Source organism: Mauremys reevesii, linkage group 13 (genome assembly GCF_016161935.1).
Source record: "Mauremys reevesii isolate NIE-2019 linkage group 13, ASM1616193v1, whole genome shotgun sequence".
Lineage (NCBI taxonomy): Eukaryota > Metazoa > Chordata > Testudines > Geoemydidae > Mauremys > Mauremys reevesii.
Genome location: NC_052635.1, coordinates 16,217,773 through 16,241,750, shown reverse-complemented (window position 1 = coordinate 16,241,750; position 23,978 = coordinate 16,217,773). Strand labels below are relative to the sequence as shown.

At 43.1% G+C, this 23,978-nt stretch overlaps 2 protein-coding genes across 2 annotated transcripts in view; one reads left to right on the top strand and one right to left on the bottom strand.

The window, feature by feature from the left end:
• LOC120381226 (olfactory receptor 1020-like) overlaps positions 1-23,136 on the bottom strand; it is a 233,212-nt gene extending 210,076 nt beyond the window's left edge. Inside the window, exon 1 of the mRNA XM_039499380.1 lies at positions 23,104-23,136. The gene's annotated coding sequence lies outside the window, so the exon portion shown is untranslated. The remainder of the gene's footprint in view (positions 1-23,103) is intronic.
• LOC120380134 (olfactory receptor 2AP1-like) lies at positions 9,761-10,714 on the top strand. The gene has a single exon (XM_039497628.1). It carries the CDS (start codon positions 9,761-9,763, stop codon positions 10,712-10,714), a length of 954 nt encoding a protein of 317 aa, XP_039353562.1.
• Positions 23,137-23,978: the final 842 nt, after the last annotated feature.

The window sequence follows — 23,978 nt, the reverse complement described above, 5'->3', positions numbered from 1 at the left end:
GTTCATTTTTCCTTCTTCTATGATGTAGCTATCCGAAATTCACATCTAGGGTAACCTGGATGTTTCTACAGACGGAGGTTTATGATTTCAGAGACACCAAGGAAATACAACCCGGTTAACTGAGAATGCCTGGCACACACCGCCCCATTAAAACTCCCTCCAGGAGAAATTTTCCAGGCGGCTGTGTTGGGTCCAAATCCACTGGACCTGTGTGCTTTACATTTCCTGAAATCTGAACTGTCTCTTCCAGGGCACCTCAAGCACATATCCTGGGTGTAGGTGGTCCATCTGTTACCATTTTACCATATCCCAACTGCCCTAAACCCCCACCAGGAGCAAAAATAACCCCTTCAGCCTCCCGAGTTGCCTAAGTACATCCTCTTCCAGAACTCTCCATGGTATAGGTATCCTGGGTTTATAGTTTAACTCTGCTGGGAAGTGCCTTGATGCTAATATCCAATTATATATGTTAGGATAGACCACTGTCGGAGAAAAACTCAGTTCTCACTTGTTGGTTGGGTGCAGCAGAGTCAGATACTTTATTTATTCTCAAGCAATTGCAAAGAGGGAGAGAGTGCCCTAAGACACAGGGTTTCCCTCTCTTAGGCAGGTCTCTCTCCAAGTAAACAATTACAGCAAGCATTTATACTTTTTGTTACCTACAATAATGAGCAACAGCTGCATTTTGTTTATACATAGGCTATCTTGTTATCTTATTTTTCTCACTTCTATTTAGATGCCAATTTACATTCCTCATTATCGACACAAGGTCGCAGTGACTTCTCCCACAGTTCTTTCCCACTCCCTTCACACAAACCTATTGACACAAGATTGCAACGACTTCTCCCACAGTTCTTTCCCACTCGCTTCACACAATCCTGTCGACACAAGATTGCAACGACTTCTCCCACAGTTATTTTCCAGTAGCTTCACACAATCCTCGCTTCTACAAATCTCACGTTATTAGGGTTAAAGCTAGCCTAACTCTTGCTAACAGCGACTGTCTTGCATTAAGATCCCCTACAAATCCCTGTCAGTTCTTTCTTTACTTCCACACCACAGTGATATTTATTCTGCCTTGGCTGCCTTTCAGCCAAGACTTTGTTTGGCATGGTTGTTGCTTTTCTGGCTTGTTTTAATGTAAACTTGCTTAAATGACATTTATAAGCCACTGTGCAGGACAAGGGTGATATGTGCGGAGAAGAGATGATAGAGAAGACACCTGAACAAACTGCCAAAACCTGCTTGAGGAAAAAGAGGAAAATCCCTATATGGAGTAAAGGTTACAAAGAGAAATAACAACATGAAAATAGCATGGACAGCAAATATTATGCAAGCTGAAACATGCATGCACATTGTATGAGTTGGACAAGACACATAATACTTCATCTTGATTGGAAAAGAGTAATTAATATGTAAATTGGAAGATGTGACTTCTGGAAAGTTACATGGCAGGCAGTGGTAGAACCCCTTATAGGTCTGAGTGATTCCCTATGACATCATGGATGGGTATATCTGTATTAGAATGTAAGGGGGTCGGTAGTGTGTTAGGAGAATGTCATTGCGACCCACCTACACCCCAGGAGAGGGTGACTGATGCCTGTCTTTTTCCGTACATCTGTTATTTCTCACTCTAATAGGAACTGCCATCACAAGGTGCGCTTTTGGTTCAAATAAAGATTTGAATGAAGAAACCTGAGTATCTCAGACCAAGAGTGTGTCATTCTCACACAACAGCTCTTATGAAGCACATGACAGTGACACAAACAGACACACAGGCAGGCTCTGCATAGGGTTCTTGAACTCTTCATGTATCACAGAAAATATGTAGATCCAGGCAGAAATAATAAACACACCAACATGCATTTCCTTGCCTCAGTTTCCTCATTATTCTGGAACATTCTCTGGGCTTATGACAGAGTCTTCTGGGGTGTCCAGGATCTACTGCACATCCACATGGCTGCATCTCTGAATCATGCAGTCTCTCTTTCTCTCTCTAAGTCAGCTAGCTTTCTTCTTCCTCAGTAGTCCCAGAGTTAAAGAAGGACACCCTGCTAGGGAAGCAAGCCTGTCTCATCTTCTCTCCTGCCCAACATTTTCTGTGTGTCTCCTCCTGACTCACTGAGCCTCCATGGTTTCTAAAGGCTCGCACCACTGCCTGGATTTCTTTGTTCTGCTGCAGGGCATTTTCCACACTCCAGAGCCCTGCAGAGAAACTTGGGCCATGTCTATACATACAGGACTGTATCAGTACAGCTGCCCCACTGCAGGGCACATGTGGTGAAGATGCTCTGTGCCGACGGAAGAAAGCTCTCTGGTCGGCATAAAACCCCACCTCTGCGAGCGGCATAAGCTGTGTCGGGAGGAGAAACTCTCCCTCTGACATAGTGCTGTGCACACAAGCGCTTATGTTGGTGTAACTTATATCACTCGGGGGATGGGTGGAATAGTCACATCCCTGAGCAACGTAAGTTTTACCAGCAGAGGACGTAGCGTAGACAGGCTTGGCTGAACTGGTTTCCCAGTTCCTTCTGAATGGGTGAACATTACAATTTAATGACCCACCCTTGTACCCTGTCTGAAAGGGATGTGCTACAGTCCTGTCAACCATCTGCTCTCACTGAGGCATTCCATGATTCAACAATTTCATAACATCCACCAGGATTCATAAGCTGTGCATAGACAGATTCCCTGAATTGTGCGATTTTCAGAGTCATATTTTGAAGATTTAAGAGGGACTTAAGTACATGGGCTTTGTGTGATTCTGGTCATCTTTACAAGGATAAATTTACCCCAGCCCCAAGCATTCACTAAATTATTAGGCCACAATCATCTCTTGTTTTCATTGAAAGAAGCAGCATTAGCAATGTCTACATAAACAGCTGGAGTGCTGTATCCAGTTCTGTGCGCCAAATTGACAAATTGGAGCAAGTCTAGAGCAGAGCAACAAAAGTGATCAAAGGTTTAGAAAACCTGACCTGTGAGAAAGGATAAAACAGCTGGGCATGTTTAATATTGAGAAAATAAGTCTGAGGGGGGACCTGATAATAATCTACTCATATGTTAAATGTTGTTATAAAGAGGAAGGTGATCAATTGTTCTCGATGTCCACTGTAGGGATGACAAGAATGGGATTAATCTGCAGCCAGGGAGATTTAGGTTAGGTATTAGGAAAAACATTTTAAGTCTCAGGGTACCTGAGCTCTGGAACAAGCTCCCAAGGGGGGTTGTGGAATCCCCATCATTGGAGAATTTTAAGAACAGGTTGGGCAAACACCTGTCAGGGATGGTCTATGTTTACTCAGTCCGGCCTCAGCACATGGGCTGGACTTGATGACTTCTCAAGGTACCTTCCAGCCCAACATTTCTCTGATTCTATGATCTGGTATTTCAGACAAATGTGAAACAATAAACCATGGTTTACATAGAAGATAAATCAAAATGAGCAAAGCCTGTTATGACAAAAGTGGGGGAAGGGAACTCAGTGGTGAACCTTGATCTCTTTCCCAAAATATGGTTTATGTACTAGATTTCACAGTTGTCATATTGAAATGTAAGGGGGAGGATACAGTTACAGCACATCTCCCCCCACCAATCACAAGAGCGATGATTGTAACCCATTAAGGCTGAATGAGTCTAATCACAAAACAACTGAGCAACCATCTGGCAGCAGCACGTTTGGCTGGCTGACTGTGAGAAACAGGTCTGAGACAGAAGAAAAGATTTTACACCTCAGGCCTGTAACACAGATCACTGAACAATATTGTAATTGGTGGCCAGAGAGACGTAGTGAGGGTGTTTAAAAAAACAAAAAACAAAAAAACAAAAAAAAACCATAGCTTTTCTGAAAGACAGACTAGGGGGAGTCATGCTCTGGAAGACAAAATAGGACAAAAGCTCCTTGACTTACTAAGAGAAGGTGAACTGGTTCTATTCCTGTAACTTAAGTGGAAAGACCATTGGAGTTAGCTTTAGTGAAATGTAAGATTAGAGGAGTCAAAACATGCATGTGGTCTGGTTGTAGTTTTGAAATGATTTAATCTAAAGCTTTGTTCTGTTTGCTAATAACTGAACTTGTTTTCAAAAGGATGTTTATCACCATATCAGTGGTCATAGGCCCCCAAAGAGAGGAAACACACATGTCCAGTTGAACCTATTCAGTAATAAGAGGTTGGCATTTGATTAGGGGTTTGTACCCAGGTCCTGATCCAAGAGTAGAAGGATCATAAGATTCTACGGGCAAGAGACCAAACGCGTGAGCCAGTAGACTCAGAGAGACCACACGGTGGTTGGAGGTGCAATTAGCACTGTAACCATAACATCTCTTAATTGTGCCTTTTTGGACTGCCCACATCTTGGTTTTCCTGCTATGACAGACCATATGTTTGTAATCAAGGCAACTGTTTCATTGCTCCTTAGGTTGGTGCTCATGACAGAAGCTGGTTGAATGCTGCAAATGCCAACCAGAAAACCAAACAAAAAATAGGTTGATACAACAGTTAACCAAACTGTGGACTATGATCCAATGATGGTTCATGGGACACTTGCTGTTGACATGCCTCAGGTTCCTCTGTAGTGCCATCATCTGGCAGAAAAAAAAACATTGGGTGGGTGAGGCCGTAGGTAGATCTGGGAAAAAAGTAGTGGTGATACTCTTCTGAGCTCCACCCATCAAATGAGCTCGGCACATGTGAGTCACCAAGTAGATTGTGGTCTCCGGGTAAAATGTACCTAGTGAAATTTGGCTGCTGCTTTGTTTGGGTCTGTCAGGCTCCAAGGGCTTGGCTCTTTCTTGAGTCGGGAGAAGGGAACATGGATGATACTTCCCTAAATGCCCTTGGGGGCAGCAGAGGGTAACGGATGGGAGTCAGATAGTTTGGAATTTAATCCTCAGATTTAACTATTCCATCCTGTCTGCCTACAATATACAAAAGCCGTGCTGATATCTTAAAAGGTGGGGGGTTTTTTTGAGATCATGTCACTAGCTGCACACAACTAAAGGCTGACTTCAGATACCTCTAGAGAATTTGGCCATAAACTCTGAAAATAACCCAATCTCTAGATGACTCTGCTTCAAAGTTTCAAAGAAAGATAAAAGTGGCTTGGTCAAAAGAGATCTCATTTATGACATGAGATTAAATAGCCAGATTGTCTCCTCTGGAGTGACATGAGTAAAATTGCCTATGATCGCAGCTACTTAAACATGTTAATAGATCCCTTTTGTAGCACATGCCACAATATTTGTAAAATCCATGAAACAGGAGGGAGTGGGAAGTGGGAGGAGAGAGAGAGAATTCCCTGGGTCTTAGTGATCTGAAATAAACAATAAAAAGCCAAGGGATCTCAAAGCCAAAGAGTCTTTCGTGAATGAATGTTGTCAGTGGACCATTCTGAGGATTTACCTCGTTCTGTCTGATATAATCGTTTCAGACATGGCTGGGTGCATGCTGGATGGATGGAGGCTGTGTTTTATATGAGAGAGAGAGAGAGAGGTGGCCAATGGAATATGTCTGATTACTGTTCAAGACAGAATAGATGAAGTGTCAAGATTCACAACAGGTAATTTTTTCTTTCTTTTAGTTCTTTGTTTAGTCAAAATTGATATTCTTTTTTTTTTGCAAAAATTTCTTTAGATGGGAAATAGCTTTTTGAGGAAACAGAAATTTCAACAAAATAAATTGTTTTAATAAAAAAAAGTGTTTTCACCGAAAAAAGAAAATAAAAAAGCGGTAAGTTTGTTTATTTGTTTGTTTTTGACAACCAATCTCTCCATCCCCCAAAATTGTGTGTGTGTGGTTTTTTTTCAGTGAAAACTCCAAACATTTCAATACAATTTTAGGTTTTTCTTTTTTTTTTTAATTTTCATTAAAATTGTTCATCGGGTAGAAAATAACTTCCCTGCTAGCTCCATTTACCAGTCCCTTTTGTTTCCATCTATCTTTTCAATAAATATTGTTTTCATTCTTTCAATCCTTTTTTTTTCCCTGTCCAGATCTGAACTCCCTCTATTTCTGCTCTATCCTATTATGGGATGCGGAGATCAGTACCAGAACACAATATTCTAGAAGAAGACATTTATTAATTGATGGAATGGCACAGGAGTATTTTCAGTGTTATTCTCCATCACAATTCTTATTCATCATGGCTGAGGTTTTTTTTTCAACTGAGCTTAATTTTCTGGCTCCCACTGAAAGTTATAGCTTGTCCCTTTGAAAATAACAGACAGTAGGACACTTGAGTAGTAACTTTCCATTCCTGGGTAAAATATCTTATAGAATCATAGCTTCATAGACCATTGTGATAATCTACTCTGACATCCTGTATAACACAGGCCAGAGACCTTCCCCAAATTCCCACAGGCCCTACAATTTCCCCAACCTCCCGTCATGTCTCAGTTCCCCGTCTATGAAAAAGAGAGAAAAAAAACACTGCCCTTTCTGCTGTGTTACACGTGGGGAGAATGAACTAATCAATGTTTGTCAGTGACATGGTGACAGGTCAGCTGCCCATTTTCCTTTTTCTGGTCTCTCTGAGCACACGCTTCTTGCCTCTTCCCTGTCTTGGGATGGAAGCTTCTTGCCGGTCTTCCACTCTTGGTGATGAGGATGTGGCCACACTGCCCTGTGTACCAACAACATATCAGCCTGCAGCTCCATCTGGGTTTCAGATAGACAATAAATATCTTTTATCGGATCAACTTCTGTTGGTGAGAGAGACAAGCTTTCAAGCCACACAGAGCTCTTCTGAAAGTCTGGGAAAGGTATTTCAAGGGTCACCACAAAATGCAAGGTAGAACAGATTGTTTACTATATGTAGTTAGCACATATTCTAAGGGCCCATTCAAGGTAGAGTGGCCCATTAACACCTCTGCAATCGCAGGACAAAAAGAAGGGTTAGTACACTACACATCTTTGTAATAAGCCATAAATCTAAGGTCTCTGTTCAATCCAGGATTTTTAGGGTTTAGCAAAGTTATGAATTTAAGCTCCCAGGCTTATCTTTCGAAAGTGTTGTGCAGGTCTCCTTGCAGGATAAGGATCATAAGTCAGATATAGAGTGATAGCTTTGTGTAAAGTGTTTACTCACAGGTGACATGGTGTTTTTGTCTTCTATCATTTTCCTGTGTGAGTGTATCTGAGTGTGCAGTGATTGTCGATATCACCCACATAGCTGTTAGTGGGTCACTTAGTGCACGGGATGAGGTGCACCACGTGTTGTGATAGGCATGTGTAGACCCATGGATCTTGAAAGGTGTGTTCTGGGGAGTGTTGATCATTGTAGCAGTGGAGATATGTCTGCGGGTTTTGCATCTGTTAAGTCAGGGTCTCTTGCTCCTTTGAGTTGGTGTGTCATAGAATCATAGACTTTAAGGTCAGAAGGGACCATTATGATCATCTAGTCTGACCTCCTGCACAATGCAGGCCACAGAATCTCACCCATCCACTCTTGTAACAAACCCCTAACCTATGTCTGAGTTATTGAAGTCCTCAAATTGTGGTTTAAAGACTTCAAGGTGCAGAGAATCCTCTGGCAAGTGACCCATGCCCCACGCTACAGAGGAAGGTGAAAAATCCCCAGGGCCTCTGCCAATCTGCCCTGGAGGAAAAATTCCTTCCCAACCCAGAGCTTCCCAAAGGATTCAGGGAGCTCAAACCACTGAGCTATTCCTCCCCTCTTTCTGCTTTTTCTTAATCACCTCTCTGAGATGCTTGCTCATCCAGCTTGGTCTACGACTTCTGACTACGAATGTTTTCCCCTTTCTTGGAATGCAGGCTTCTGATAGTTTCTGCAACTTTGACTTTAAGTAATTCCAGGCCTCCTCTGCCTTTAGATCCACGTGGTCTTCAGTCCAAACCACTTCCCTAACTAATTTCCTTAATTTTTTAAAGTTAGCCCTTTTGAAATCAAAAACCCTAGTCACAGATCTATATTTTGTTTATCCTTCCATTTAGTTTGAACTGAATTAGCTCATGATCGCTCAAACCAAGGTTGTCCCCTACAACCATTTCTTCTATGAGGTCCTCACTACTCACCAAAACCAAATCTAAAATGGCATCCCCTCTTGTTGGTTCTTCAACTACTTGGTGAAGGAATCCATCAGCTATCACATTCAGGAAAATCTCAGTCCTATTATTACTACTAGCACTTGTCTTCCAGTCTATATCTGGGAAGTCCTGGTCTGTGGGGAGCTTGCTTCTGATGATGAGCTTGGAGAGGTTGGGGGGAGTTGCATGAAGGCCAGAAGTGGGAGTTCAGGAAAGATTTATTTCAGGATTGGGTCCCCATCGAATATAGGTCATAGTTGTTTGATGATACCCTCTATGGATTCCACTGCGGAATGGTCTGTGACAACTATTGGTGTGCGGTCAGAGGGGGGTGGTATTTCTGTGTTGAAGCAGGTTGTCTTGGTGTATTTGGGTGGCCCGTTCCATGATGCAATCTACTTCTCTGGTGAAGTATCTGCCCACCACACTTTCAAAAGGTGAGTCTGGAAGCTTAAATTCATAACTCTGGTAGACACTAAAAATCCTGGACTGAACAGAGACACTGGATTTATGGCTTGGCTTATTACAACAATATGCAATGCACTAACCCCCTGTTTTTGCCAAATGACTGCAGAAGGGTTAATGGGCCACTTTACCTTGAATGGTCCTTTTTGATATGTGCTAATTACTTATGCTAAACAATCTGTTCCACCTTGCATTTAGCTGTGACACTTGGAGGACCTTTACCAGATCTGAATCCAGCACAAAACTCCTAGTTGAATCTGAACATTTGGAAGAGACATCCAATCTCATTTTAAAGACTAAAATCCACCACATCCCTGGGTAAGTTGTTCCAATGATATTTACTCTCACTTCTAAAAAAAAATGTGCTCTCTTACTTCAAATCTGAATTTGTCTAGCTTCAGGTTCTAACCATTGAATTCTTTATCTGCTAGATCAAACCGAGTTCCACAGTCAGAACTCTTCTCCCTGTTTAGGAACATACAGACTGTGATCAAGTTGTTTGTTAACATTCTCTTGTGTAAGCTAAATAAATTTAGCTTCTTGAGTGCCTCACTGTAAGGCAGATTTTTCAAACCCATGATCATTCTCACAGCTCTTTTTTTAACACTTCCCAATTTTTCAAGATTCCTTTTGAAGTGTGGACACCAGCACTGGAAACAGTATTGCAGTCACGAACACAGTAATGCTGTATATGTATGCAATACCACCTCTCTATTCCTACTTGATATTCCTTTTAGATACATCCAGAGATTGATTAACTCTCTTAGCCACATCGTCACACTGGGATCTCAAATTCAATTGGTTATCTACCATAACACCCAAGCCAGAGTAACTGCTTTTGATGGTACAGTCCTCAATCCTGTATATGCGACCTACTTTCTTCCAGATATATGACACTGTGCATTAATTAGAATTAATTAATTAATTAATCAGAATGCCATGCAGTACTAAGTCAAATACCTCACAGAACTTTATGATATCAACACAGTTATCTTTATCAACTGATCTTGGAAATTCACCAAAAAATAAAAAAAGGATCAAGTTTGAAGTCTCCAAATCAAAATTTGAATCTCTCTCCAAGATATGTGCTCTCATTCAACCATAAGATATGGGTGTGATGCAAGAATCACTTGGGGAAATTCTCTAACCTGTGTTATGCAGGAGGTCAGACTAGATGATCACATTGGTCTCTTCTTGCCTTAAATTATATGAATTTTTATCAACCCTATTTATTCCCCTTTAGATAATCAATGGCTGGACTAGAGAAAGGAAACCATACACTCATTACAGAGTTCCTGCTTGTAGGATTTGAGACTCTTCCCGAGCTGCAGATAACCCTTTTTGTGGTGTTCTTCATCATCTACCTAGCAACCATTGCTGGGAACCTTCTCCTCATTCTGACCGTGTGGACTGATCACCACCTACACACCCCCATGTATTTCTTCCTCAGCAATTTATCCTTCCTGGAGACTGGCTATGTCTCCAATATCATCCCCAGGCTGCTGGTGAGTCTTGCAACAGGTGACAAGACCATTTCTCTCCTGGGCTGTTTCCTTCAGTTGTTTGTTTTTAGCTTTCTGGGAGCTACTGAGTGTTTCCTCCTGACTGGAATGTCCTATGACCGGTACTTGGCAATATGTAATCCACTGCATTATGCAAGCAATATGAGCCCCAGGTTTTCCTTTCTGTTGGCCTTTGCTTCCTGGGCATTAGGCTTTGTGGCTCCTTCCTTCACAGTAATTATGGCATCCCTGTTGCCCTTCTGCGGTCCTCGTGAGATCAACCACTTTTTCTGTGATTTAACAGCTGTGTTGAAGCTTCCATGTACCAGCACCAGCCTGATAGAGATAACAGCTCTAATCTCTGCCTCTACTATATCAATGATCCCATTTATCCTGACCATCACATCCTACATCTATGTCATCCTGACCATCTTGAGAATCCCATCCACCACTGGGAGGAAAAAGGCCTTTTCCACCTGCTCCTCCCACCTCATTGTGGTTTCAACATTCTATGGGGCTCTGATCATCATGTATGTGGCACCATCAGGAAACCAGTCTCTGGATTTCAACAAAGTGTTCTCCCTGCTCTACACTGTGGTAACTCCCATGTTCAACCCCATTGTCTACAGCCTGAGGAACCAGGAGGTGAAGGTTGCCTTGAGGAGAGCTATCAGTAAAATGTGGCCTTCCATCAAAATGTAGCTGACACTAAGTTTCTCTTTTTGAATGAACTTATAAGGGAGAAAAAGTTAGGAGTTAAATTTACATGTCAGACAGTCCAACAATGTCTTTCTTTCCCTCAAATTCTTTTTTCCTCTTCTTCCATGGTTTCGGTTGCTGTCTTAAATGTGATCTGAACATGGTCTAGAGAAGGGAGTTTTATTAATCATGCAGAACGAAGACCTAAATCGTTTTTGTAACTGCTCTTAGCTGTGATTTTAAAAGGGGCCTAGTGGAGTTAGGTACCCAACTCTTATTGAAAGTCCACGCAATCGTCCTGTCTCCAACAATACCAGCTACTTCAGAGGAAAGAACCAATACCATGGTGATCATGGCTGGGATTCTTTTAAGATGTCACAAGTAAGGCACTCAAATTATTCTGACATTCAACAAGAATTTGGCACTTAGTCCTTTTAGCTTCCCTTGAAAATCCTAGGCCAATTTTTCAATGTAGTGCACCATATTGAGTTGTGGTCGGGGTAATCCCCCTTGAGCACTTGTTTCTTAACACTTAGATCTCTTGAACATCAAGTGCTGACAAGATAATGTGCATTTCTAAGAATCAGAGTCATACTTTCATGACAGGTCTCATGCCTGCTGCTGTTGATACATTAAAGGACCATGGGAATGTAATCAAGCCCATATATTTTAGATTCTTATGGAAACACCAGCCTCAATGGAAGTGGGCAAAGAAAGGTATTCCATTTCATGGAGGAGTTTTTGAGCTTCATTTCGACTAAGAGCAAAAACCACAATATTAAAACTTCTCCATGAAGGGGGATGGAGATGTAACTCCAGGGCAGTCTAACCAGCTCTCAGCATGAGCTGCTGGTATTTCAAACAGAAATGAAATAATAATCAGTAATGCATGTGAAAAATAAAATGAGTTGTTCAAACCCTTTTCAGGGTTGTGGGAAATCATGGGACGTTCACACAACAGGGAGATGTCAGACAATAGTTGTTTAATGGCAGTAAATGTTGAGATTTAAAGAGTTAACGTTTTATAATCATTAAAACAAATTGTCAACATAATGTCAAAATATACAAAGTCAGTATCCTTAAATCAAAAACTATTAAGTTCTCAAGCAGCATTTTTCTTACTTTGCCTAGCTGTAACTTTTCATAGAATTTCATAGAAATAACTTTTGGTTATTATTGATAGAAATATTTTTCATTGCTTTGTGTGCGCACATTGAAATCAATATTTGCCAACATTTACCAATAAAAATCTAATCCTTCCAAGGCCAATTATAATTAGAGCTGGTCAGGGAAAAAAATCTCTGTGGGGAAATATATTTTCTTTTAAATCATTCAGATTTTAATAGAAATACCAAAAGCCTGCAAAGATTAAAAAAACGAAACAAGCAGGTTTTGGTTTCCATTTTTGTTTTGTTTTATTTTTTTCTATAAACCCCCCAAATAATTTGATGAAAATGGATTTTCTTCCCCAAGAAAATTTCTGTTTTCTTGAAAACTTCTTTCATTCCAGGAAAGATTTCAACAGAAAGTTTTCAATGCACAGCCAGATTTTCAAAGGATCTAACTAGGGAGCTAGGCACTTAGAAAGATTTCCAAAACTGCCAAAGTGAGTTAGTCACCTCATTGTTTACAATGGGAGATAGCTGCATAGCTTAGGTGCTTTTAAAACTCCCACCTTTGTTATTCTGACCTCAGGTCTAGTGATGATGAACTCTGGTCAAACACAGATTCTAAGAGGCTCATTTCAGCCTTCTTGTTAGTTGAAATACTCACTTCTGTAGCAAAACAACTACCATTGCGGTCAACACATTTTCTTGCCCAGTGTTTTCCTCAGGGGCCTTCACCTTGTTCTTCTTCAGGCTGTAGATCATGTGGTTTAGCATGGGCATGAGGATGGTGTAGGTGAAAGATAGCAGCTTTTTGGGATCTGGGGAGTAGCTGGACTTAGGTCATAAGTAGGTCAAGCTGTCCTTACTGTAGAAGAGAGTCACTACAATGAAGTGTGGAAAGCATGTAGGGAAGGCTTCCTGCCTCCTGACGATTAGGCTAAGGGCCTATTTCTCAGTGAAGGCCTATTATCAGGTGATCCAAACGCCCAGCAACATTTAAGAATAATTTGTAGTAATAATGCTAAATTGTATCACCTTTATTCAGAGCAGAAAAATTGAATTTAGTGAGAATGAGAAGTTTAGTCATTTAATGTTTAGTGCAATATTCTCTTTAACAGAAAGAGTGTTCTGAATGCAAGACGGACTAGTTGTGTTAGTATGGGAAGAATGGCTATTGCAATATCTGTATCAGAGAAAACAGATTATAAGTAATTATCCTGAGTGTAAAAAGGGAATTTATAGACTGTCAACACATCTAACTATAAAAGAGTGTATGTTTGGGTTATTGATTGGATCAGACCGAATTGGGATTAGATTGCCTTGGGCTGCAGCCTTTGGTTCCATTAGGATTGGGTATTATAGGTCTCCCTTTGTTATGCGCTATTCTTAAATAATAAAGGTAACTTTATTAATAAAGGCAACCAAGCTTGACTACTCCTGTCTCACTATTTTATTGTTACCTTCTAAGACTGGACCACAAATCAATTTTCTATATAAAGGTAAGAGCCAGGATGGTGTAGATGATATGAATGTAAGAGATGAGGATCAGCATAAAGGGGGACAATAATAATGGAGCCCATCAGGGCATACATCTGAGAAAAGCTTTAGCATGAGGGGGACGGAGGCTGTTGCTGAAGTAATAGTATTGATGTACTATATTTAATAGTCTGTAAGGCGTTTGACTGAATACCACACAACATTTTGTGTGTGTTGTAGTGCAGGTGCCTCACACTTCCGTTCTCATTTGACCAGAATTCCTGATCAGGACTACAACTCCCTTATCACCCCTCTTGTAGATTCCCTCTGCCCACTGGTGTATCATGGGAGATGTAGTACAGCTTAGGTGCATGGCCCATAAAGGAAAATGGCCCATGAGGCAATTGAACTACAACTTCCACAAGTCACTGAGGAACCATATCCAAATTTAAATATTTCAGACTTCAGCTTAATATACTTGTTTGGGACTGAAATATGTCCAATTATTTTATTTAAAAAATCGAATTTTTCTGCATAGAACAGACTCTTTTTGTGAAAACTTTTAACTGAAAACCCAGGTTTCACTGGAAAATTTTCAATAAGCCTTACTTATTTTGGTCAAAACTAGTACTGGAATAGATTTTCCAAATTTCAGTTTAAGTTAAAAACAATTGATAGAATTCTCTCTCTCTCTCTCTCTCCTTTCTTCTCTAGTGGGTCTGAATAAATGCTTCCCTGACAGCTAGCTGGGAGGGGGAGAGACTTTGGGTGTGTTTATGTAAATACAGTTTGCTCCTGCTCTGGTTACATATTCAGCAGATAGAGCCATGTCAAAGTTATCAACTTTGGCAGGTGTTGGGTTACAAATCACCTTAGTAATGAATGCAGGGGTAGTGACATATGGTTACCAATGTTGTAATTATTTTAGGAATACAGAGAAGCAAGTCTATGCTTAACCTGTACCAAATGAGGGAGTCACACTCAGTTGTAAAAACCTCATTAAGCCAGGGACTTGAATGCCAGGACCCTGTGACAGTAACAGGGGTGGGGACAGGCTTCTTAGCTAGGAGGCTGCACCCCTGCACCAAGGGTCCTCCCTGGACTGGTTTAACCAGTTCCTCACCACTCTTTAAAGAACAAGCTAGGTGAGCTTCATCAGGAGTCTCTTTGTTATTTTAAATAGAATCATAGAATCATAGAATCTCAGGGTTGGAAGGGACCTCAGGAGGTCATCTAGTCCAACCCCCTGCTCAAAGCAGGACCAAACCCAACTAAATCATCCCAGCCAGGGCTTTGTCAAGCCTGACCTTAAAAACCTCTAAGGAAGGAGATTCCACTACCTCCCTAGGTAACCCATTCCAGTGCTTCACCACCCTACTAGTGAAAAAGTTTTTCCTAATGTCCAACCTAAACCTCCCCCTCTGCAACTTGAGACCATTACTCCTTGTTCTGTCATCTTCTACCACTGAGAACAGTCTAGATCCATCCTCTTTGGAACCCCCTTTCAGGTAGTTGAAAGCAGCTATCAAATCCCCCCTCATTCTTCTCTTCTGCAGACTAAACAATCCCAGTTCCCTCAGCCTCTCCTCATAAGTCATGTGCTCCAGCCCCCTAATCATGTTTGTTGCCCTCCGCTGGACTCTCTCCAATTTATCCACATCCTTCTTGTAGTGTGGGGCCCAAAACTGGACACAGTACTCCAAATGAGGCCTCACCAGTGCTGAGTAGAGGGGAATGATCACATCCCTCGATCTGCTGGAAATGCCCCTACTTATACAACCCAAAATGCCATTAGCCTTCTTGGCAACAAGGGCACACTGTTGACTCATATTCAGCTTTTCGTCCACCGTAACCCCTAGGTCCTTTTCTGCAGAACTGCTGCCCAGCCATTCGGTCCCTAGTCTGTAACAGTGCATGGGATTCTTCCGTCCTAAGTGCAGGACTCTGCACTTGTCCTTGTTGAACCTCATCAGATTTCTTTTGGCCCAATCCTCTAATTTGTCTAGGTCCCTCTGTATCCTAGCCCTACCCTCCAGCGTATCAACCACTCCTCCCAGTTTAGTGTCATCAGCAAACTTGCTAAGGGTGCAGTCCACACCATCCTCCAGATCGTTAATGAAGATATTGAATAAAACCTCCCCAGCACCGACCCTTGGAGCACTCCACTTGATTCCGGCTGCCAACTAGACATGGAACCATTGATCACTACCCGTTGAGCCCGACCATCTAGCCAGTTTTCTATCCACCTTACCGTCCATTCATCCAGCCCATACTTCTTTATCTTGCTGGCAAGAATACTGTGGGAGACTGTATCAAAAGCTTTGCTAAAGTCCAGAAATAGCACATCCACTGCTTTCCCCTCATCCACAGAGCCGGTTATCTCATCATAGAAGGCAATTAGATTAGTCAGGCATGACTTGCCCTTGGTGAATCAATGCTGACTGTTCCTGATCACTTTCCCCTCCTTTAAGTGGTTCAGGATTGATTCCTTGAGGACCTGCTCCATGATTTTTCCAGGGACTGAGGTGAGACTGACTGGCCTGTAGTTCCCTGGATCTTCCTTCTTCCCTTTTTTAAAGATGGGCACTACATTAGCTTTTTTCCAGTCGTCCGGGACCTCCCCCGATCGCCATGATTTTTTCAAAGATAATGGCCAATGGCTCTGCAACCTCATCGGCCAATTCCTTTAGCACCCTCGGATGCAGCGCATCCAGCCCCATGGACTTGTGCTCGTCCAGCTTTCCTAAATAGTCCCGAACTACTTCTTTCTCCACAGAGAGCTGGTCACCTCCTCCCCATACCGTGCTGCAGAGTGCAGCTGTCTGGGAGCTGACCTTGTCTGTGAAGACAGAGGCAAAAAAAGCATTGAGTACATTAGCTTTCTCCACATTCTCTGTCACTAGGTTCCCTCCCTCATTCAGCAAGGGGCCCACACTTTCCTTGAATTTCTTCCTGTTGCTAACATACCTAAAGAAACGCTTCTTGTTACTCCTAACATCTCCGGGTAGCTGCAACTCCAAGTGTGATTTGGCCTTCCTAATTTCACACCTGCATGCCTGAGCAATACTTTTGTACTCCTCCCTGGTTATTTGTCCAATCTTCCACTTCTTGTAAGCTGTTTTTTTGTGTTTAAGACGAGCAAGGGTTTCACTGTTAAGCCAAGCTGGTCGCCTGCCATATTTACTTGCATACATTGAGCATAGATAAATGCTCAATCAGAGCTGAAATCACATGTGAGCTACTGTGTATGACATTGCACACTATAAGATTTTATGAAAATACACTATTGTAACTGGAATATGTCTCATGCAGAAGGTTTCTTGTAATGTATCATTACAAAGTTTATAATCTACTGGGTGTGATCATCCTATTTGTATAAATGTACCACTCATATCTGAAAATAAAAATATAACTGAGAGCCAATTGTAATTATGCAAAGTGTGGGCCACTAATGGTGGTTTGGAATCTTGATGACTCCCATTTACTGGGACAATTGACTGCAGATGGGTATGTTTTACCTGTAAGTCTTCCTGTATACCTGTGTGCTGGCAAGTGTGTAATGAAGTCTTACAGTAACATGTGATCATGTCACCTGAACTGGAACAATCTTTAACCTGGTGCTTTTCCATTGGGCGGGAGAGGGGATCCAGAGGGACAAACAATTCCCGCCTTATGCAAAAGATCTATAAGTGGGTGGAACAGAGAAAAGGGAGAGCCATCATGAGGGGCATTTCCAGCAGATCAAGGGATGTGATCATTCCCCTCTACTCAGCACTGGTGAGGCCTCATTTGGAGTACTGTGTCCAGTTTTGGGCCCCACACTACAAGAAGGATGTGGATAAATTGGAGAGAGTCCAGCGGAGGGCAACAAACATGATTAGGGGGCTGGAGCACATGACTTATGAGGAGAGGCTGAGGGAACTGAGATTGTTTAGTCTGCAGAAGAGAAGAATGAGGGGGGATTTGATAGTTGCTTTCAACTACCTGAAAGGGGGTTCCAAAGAGGATGGATCTAGACTGTTCTCAGTGGTAGAAGATGACAGAACAAGGAGTAATGGTCTCAAGTTGCAGAGGGGGAGGTTTAGGCTGTATATTAGGAAAAACTTTTTCACTAGTAGGGTGGTGAAGCACTGGAATGGGTTACCTAGGGAGGTAGTGGAATCTCCTTATTTAGAGGTTTTTAAGGTCAGGCTTGACAAAGCCCTGGCTGGGATGATTTAGTTGGGTTTGGTCCTGCTTTGAGCAGGGGGTTGGACTAGATGACCTCCTGAGGTCCCTTCCAACCCTGAGATTCTATGAATCCCCTAGCTACCACCTGAGCTGGAACAAGGGCTGTACCAGGGGAAAGGATTGTGCCCAGACTAGAAAGGCATCCAGTCTGTGAAAGAGACTTCTTGAAACATCTTTCAGGGTGAGATTTTTACCTGTACTCAGTTGTATTACTGTATTAGGCTTAGATTTGTGTGTTTTATTTTATTTTGCTTGATAATTCACTTTCTTGTCTCTGTTACTACTTGGAACCACTTAAATCCTACTTTTGGTATTTAATAAAATCACTTTTTACTTATTAATTAACTCAGAGCATGTATTAATACCTGTGTGTGTGGGAGGGCAAACAACTGTACATATCTCTCTATCAGTGTTATAGAGGGCGAACAATTTATGAGTTTAGGCTGTATAAGCTTTATATAGGGTAATACAAATTCATTTGGGTTTAGACCCCATTGGGAGTTAGGTATCTGAGTGTAAAGACAAGAACACTTCTGTCAGCTGCTTTCAGTTAAGTCTGCAGCTTTTGGGCACGTAATTCAGATCCTGGGTCTGTGTTGGAGCAGATGGGCATGTCTGACTCAGCAAGACAGGGTGCTTGGGTCCCGAGCTGGCAGGGAAAGCAGGAGCAGAGGTAGTCTTGGCACATCACTTGGCAGTTCCCAAGGGGGTTTCTGTGATTCAACCTGTGACACTGTGTTTCTGCCCAGAGCTGAAAATCACTGAGAGCTGAAATCACTCAAGTTGGAGTGTTTCTGCCCATCCTGCAAAGAGCTGAAAATCGCTATGAGACTTATGTGCAGAGGTCACAGCAGAGAGGCAGGTGGCAGCAGAAGGTGACTGACAATCAGCTGGTGAATGAACAGCTGGTGAGGTGGCCAGGTGGCACAGCGAGCGAGCGGTTGGCAAGGTGGCCAGGAAGCACAGTGAGTGGCTGGTGGAGAGGTGCAGCAAGTGGCCAGCAGGGCGGCTGGCAGTGAGGGGCCATGGAGCAAGTAAGGTGCCTCCTTACTTCCACCCAGGGTGGGAGGTGAACTCTGCCGATGCACCTATGAACTCTGGGTCTGCACTGACCAAGGACAGCAACTGTGAGTGGGGTGCAGAGAAGGGATGGGCACATTAAAGAGACTTAAACTTATTTGGGGGTGGGTCTTTTGCTTAGAGTTTATGTTTTATTAATCCTGTTTGCGGTGTTTTCCCAAATTAACATCGAGTTACTTCACTGCTTTCATTAAAAGTTTCTTTTCTACACCAAGACTCTCTGCTTGTGAGTGGGGAAGTAATGCCTCTCAGGGGTGGTGTGTAATCTTCCTAGGTTACTGGGTGGGGGCTTGAGACGTTTGTGTGTTGTATCAATAGAAAGGAATGCCTAGATGTTGAACCCAGCCCTGATTGCTGATGGCTCTGCCTGGCAGAATGGTTTATATATATATATATACACATTTTCAGCAATCAGAAAATGTTATTGATTTTTTTAAAAATTTTCAAAATTTTGATAAACCAGTAAAAATTTCCCTGTGAAATATTTTACTGTTTTTACTGTTAGACAAAACCAACATCTTAAAACAAACCAAGAAACCAGTATATAGCCAGTGGAGATTATTTCATATGGCATGTGTTCAATACAGCCCTGAAAAGAAGTGACATCTAGGCAGTTTAGAAACACGACTGCAGACAGGAAGTCAGGACTTGTCTAGATGACTAGTTAGTGGGTGTCAAGCTGGGGTGAAAATGCACAGCGCTGTGTATTAACTTTCAGTGTGGACACTGCTACCATGCACTAACATTTCTCCAGTGTGCATTGACCTACTCCTGTTTCAAAGAAGAGTATAACAGAACACAATAGGGAACCTTTAGAGCTCAAAACCAGGGTCCACATGGACTGGTAGCATGTGGTACATTTTCATCCCAGCTTGCTGCACACTAACTGTTCATTTAGACAAGCCCTCGGATTCTGATCTTGGTAAAAGCAGGGTAAATCAGGAGTTAGTCACCATAAGTGAGGCTGGAATCTGATCCCGGTTCCCTTCTTTGAAGGCTGACATACTTAACAAACAGAATTGTGTTCATTTTATGATTTCAGATCAAGGAGACATCATAATATCAGAGTTTCAGCTACCTAAAATATTCACCTCCTTATCAAAACACATTTCTTTGGTCCAAAATTCTCTGGAGGGCCCCTCATTGTTCCTCAGGCTATAGATAATGAGATTTAACATGGGTGTGAAGACTGTGTAGGAAAGAGAGAGCAGCTTCTTGGTATTTGTGGAGTAGATGGATTTGGGTCGGAGATAGATCAAACTGGCCGTGCCATAGAATAGTCACCACAATGAAGTGAGAGGAACAGGTGGAAAAGATTTTGGGCCTGCCTCTGGTTGTTGACATCTTTAGGATGGTGGAGATGATATGGACATAGAAAAAGAGGATAATCAGAAAGGGTGGAGAGGTAAGTATAGTGGAGGCAATTAATGCATACATACAAAAAGGTAGGAGTCTGCACAGATGAACTCTAGAACTTGTGGATGCATCACAAAAGAAGTGGTTCAATTCACTGGACCTGCAGAATGGGAAACTAAATAACTACGTTGTTTGCAGAGTTCCCACGGGAATCCCTGAGATCCAAGAAGTCACTGCTAGCTTTTACAAAATGTCTTATTCATGATGGTGGTGGAATGAAGTGGGCCACATATAGTTGCATAGCCATGGCGGACAGGAGGAAGGACTCTGTGATGTCAAAGACGAAGAAATACATATATGTCATGTCACCAGAGAAGCAGATGTCTTTATTCTTAGAGAGGAGGTTCATCAGCATCTTTGGTACAGTGACTAAATTGAGTAAGATGTCCACAAAGGACAAGTTCTGGAGAAAGAAATACATGGGGCAGTGAAGGGCAGGGTCCACTAGGGTGATAAAGATGATGAGAATGTTTGCCATCAGTGTTAGCAGATAAATAACCAGAAATGCCACAAAAAAGCAGAAGCTGGATCTGGGGCAGATCAGAGAACTGCAGGAGAATGAACTCAGTGACCACAATCTCATGCCATTTTTTTTTTTAAAAAAGCATTTCTAATCTGGAGTCATGATAAAGAAAGGTCTAGGAATAAATTCTGCCCTGTGTTTTTTCTTGAACCATATCAGAGCTTCTGTATATATGTAACTGAGAGCATAGCCTGGGTCTTCTTGAATTCGATCTGCTGGGGAGGTGGGGTTTGCTGTCTCCAGGATTCTAGTATAAGAATACGTTATTTCAATTCCTATTAAAAAATGTTTTTCTCCAGTTCCCAGTTCAAGTTAGACAACAGTGGGTATGGCTAAGACTTGGCAAAGATCCACAGTGTCTCAAAACATCATCAAAATGCAGTGTGATGCTCGTTCTCTTTTACACTTTTCGGGTAATAATGGAGGAAAGGAGCAGATACCACCCAGAAGTATGTGTTCTGCATGAGAGAAGCAAGCACAGAAATGGGAGAGGGGGGAGACTATCTTTCATATAATTCCCACCAGCAAACTTAATTCAGTTGATGTTGCTTAAATGTGTAACACACATCTTTGTCCCCCTGTCATACTCGCTCCACTTAAACGGAAAAGAGTCTACAACTGCTGACTGGCAGAGGCACATGTAGAAATTAAATACTCTTCTTTATTTGTTTTAAAAAATTACAACATGCTACTAGGTTGAAAAGTCAGGATTGCTGGTGTCAGGCCCTAGAAAGAAAAAGAAACAAACAACACCCCCCACCCCCACCCCAAAAAAACAGGATGGTGAAAAAAACAAAAAAATAAAATAAAGAATGATACAACCATAGAGCAATAGATTTCATGCCCTGAAGGTCCCATCAGATCATCTAGTGAGAACTCCTCTCTAACACAGGCCTGCAACATCAGCCATCACCTGCCCACCTAACCCAACAATGACTGGAGTCTGAAAAAAACATAAAATACAAAGAAAACAGCGAAACAAAACAGAAAAGGGGGGGAAGAGATTCAGTGTTACAACACACACACAAACATGCACACACCCACACCGCCCCTGCCCCATCCACACCCACGCACACCCACACACTCATCGGGAAGACAAGAGCCTTATGAAGAACATGAAACAAACAAAAATAAAGAGAATGACAATGAAGACCCAGGGCTGGCTCTAGGTTTTTTGCTGCCCCAAGCAAAAAAATTTTTGGCTGCCCCCCGCCCCAGCCCTGGGCTCCCCCCCGCACCTCCCTGCTGCCCCAGCCCTGGGCTCTACCCCCCCCAACCCACACCCACTGCTGCCTCAGCGCTGGGCTTTCCCCTTTCCCCCACCAGTGCCCTCCCCAACCCCGCTGCTGCCCCAGCCCTGGGCTCATCCCTTCCCCCCCACCAATGCCCCCCACACACCTCCTGCCGCCCCAGCCCTGGGCTCTCCCCACCACCACCTGCACCCTCCTTCCGCCGCAGCCCTGGGTCACTGGTAACTCGCTCCCAGGGCGGGTCATTCAGCAGGAATTTTGGATGTGCACAGAACACAGACAGGATTGGTTTCCATATGGTTACAGAGCTGCAGTAAAGTGGAACAATTTTCAGCTTGTGTGATTGGAGGATATCTGGATGTATATTATAAGACTGTCCTCCATAAATGAGGAAAAGTTGAGGTGCCTTTATTATTCTTTTGTTCCACTCTTTCTTTCTATGGGGAATTTGCCAATGCAATATCACTGTCTTCCTTTTAAACAAACAAACAAACAAAAAGGCAATGGCTGTTGAAAATAGCAATTCCAGTCCTAATAACCACTGGGAAGCATTTCTTGCTCAATTTTATCCTACTTTTTCTACAGCAAGTTGCAGTGGATCAGTATATTTGATTTGTGAGAAATGAAGTAACAGCTGCCCAAACTGAGCTTGAGCACTCCTGAATTTTGAGGTGCTCAAATCTGGAAGGCAGGTGCTGTGTGTGTGGGGGGGGCTGTGGGCTCCGCGAGGGAGCACGGCAGCATGTATGCAGCAGGGTGTCTGGGGCTGCGTGGAGCCAGACACGCTGGTCTGAGTGGCATGATCAGGGGGCTGGGGGTTGGAGACGGGGTAGGGGTTCGGGGGCAATCAAGGGACAGGGAGCAGGGGTTGGATGGGGTGGAGGTTTGGGGGCAGTCAGGGGACAGGCAGCGGTTGGATAGGCATGGGAGTCGCAGGGGTTTGTCAGGGGACAGGTAGGGGTGAGGTCTTGGGGGGACGTTGGGGGGGGTCTCAGGAGGTGGCAGTTGGGGACAAGGAGAAGGGAGGCTTAGATAGGGGCTGGGGTCCCAAGGGGCAGTTGGAGCAGGGGTCTCGGGAGGGGGCAATCAGGGGACAAGGAGCAGTGGTGCTTAGATAGGGGGTGGGGTCCTGGGGGGCAGTTAGGGGCAGGGGTCCTGGGAGGGGGTGATCAGGGGACAGGGAGCGGTGGCGGTGGCTGGGTTGGGGTTTCTGTGGAGGGCAGTTGGAGGGAGTGGATGGTGGCAGGGTGGGGCTTCCCTCCCCGTGGAGTGTCCTGTTTTTTGAATGTTAAAATATGGTCTCCCTACCACTCTCCGCTCACAGCAGGCAGCCGCATGAGGTCCCCCTCCTTCCTTTCCAGTTGGTAGTGGCCAAGGGAATGCTGGGAAATGTAGTTCTTTCCCTGCTCCAGGGCTGGCTCTATAGGCAGGGAGCTAACTAAGGAACTACGGCTCCCAGAGCCCCCTGTTGGTTCTCAGCTCCCATGCTAGATCCCTGCAAATGGGCTGCCCCAAGCAGGTGCTTCCTTTGCTGATGCCTAGAGCCGCTCCTGCTGAAGACCAAGGACTAATCATCATGAAGAGCAGTAAAAATGAAAACATGAAATAAAACACAAAATAGATATTTTTTTCCCCATCAAATGAATAATTAAAAAACAAATTAAAAGAGACCAGCTGATGGAACAAATCTCATTGTCTCATTGTTTCCTTGCACTCCTCCTTTTGTCTCTCTGTCTCCAGCTGTTGTTGCTTGTCTTATATTGTAAGATTTTTTTTGTTCTGAGCTTGTACAATACCTAGCACAATGGGGTCCTGGTCACGGGCTAGGGCCTCAACCTATTATGGTGATACAAAGAAATAACAATAACAACAAGTGGGGCGGGATGTGGGAGTTGTTATAGGTTCGACATGAAGTCAGCATAATCCCTTAACAAGAAAGAAATTACCAGTTCAGGATAAATTCGCTACCCTAACTTAACAGCTACACAAAGAGCTGGGCAGGACCTGAAATTTCTGTTTGGAAATTCTTGGGAGGTGGATAGGCTGGTGGGAAACCAGAGAAGCAGATTCAGAGCAAGCCTGCCTTATTACCATTGAAACCTTAGACAGAATCAATATATTCCTGTAGAATAATTTGATTCTGTCAAATCAGCATTTCCCAATGGAAAATGTTTCAGGGCAGG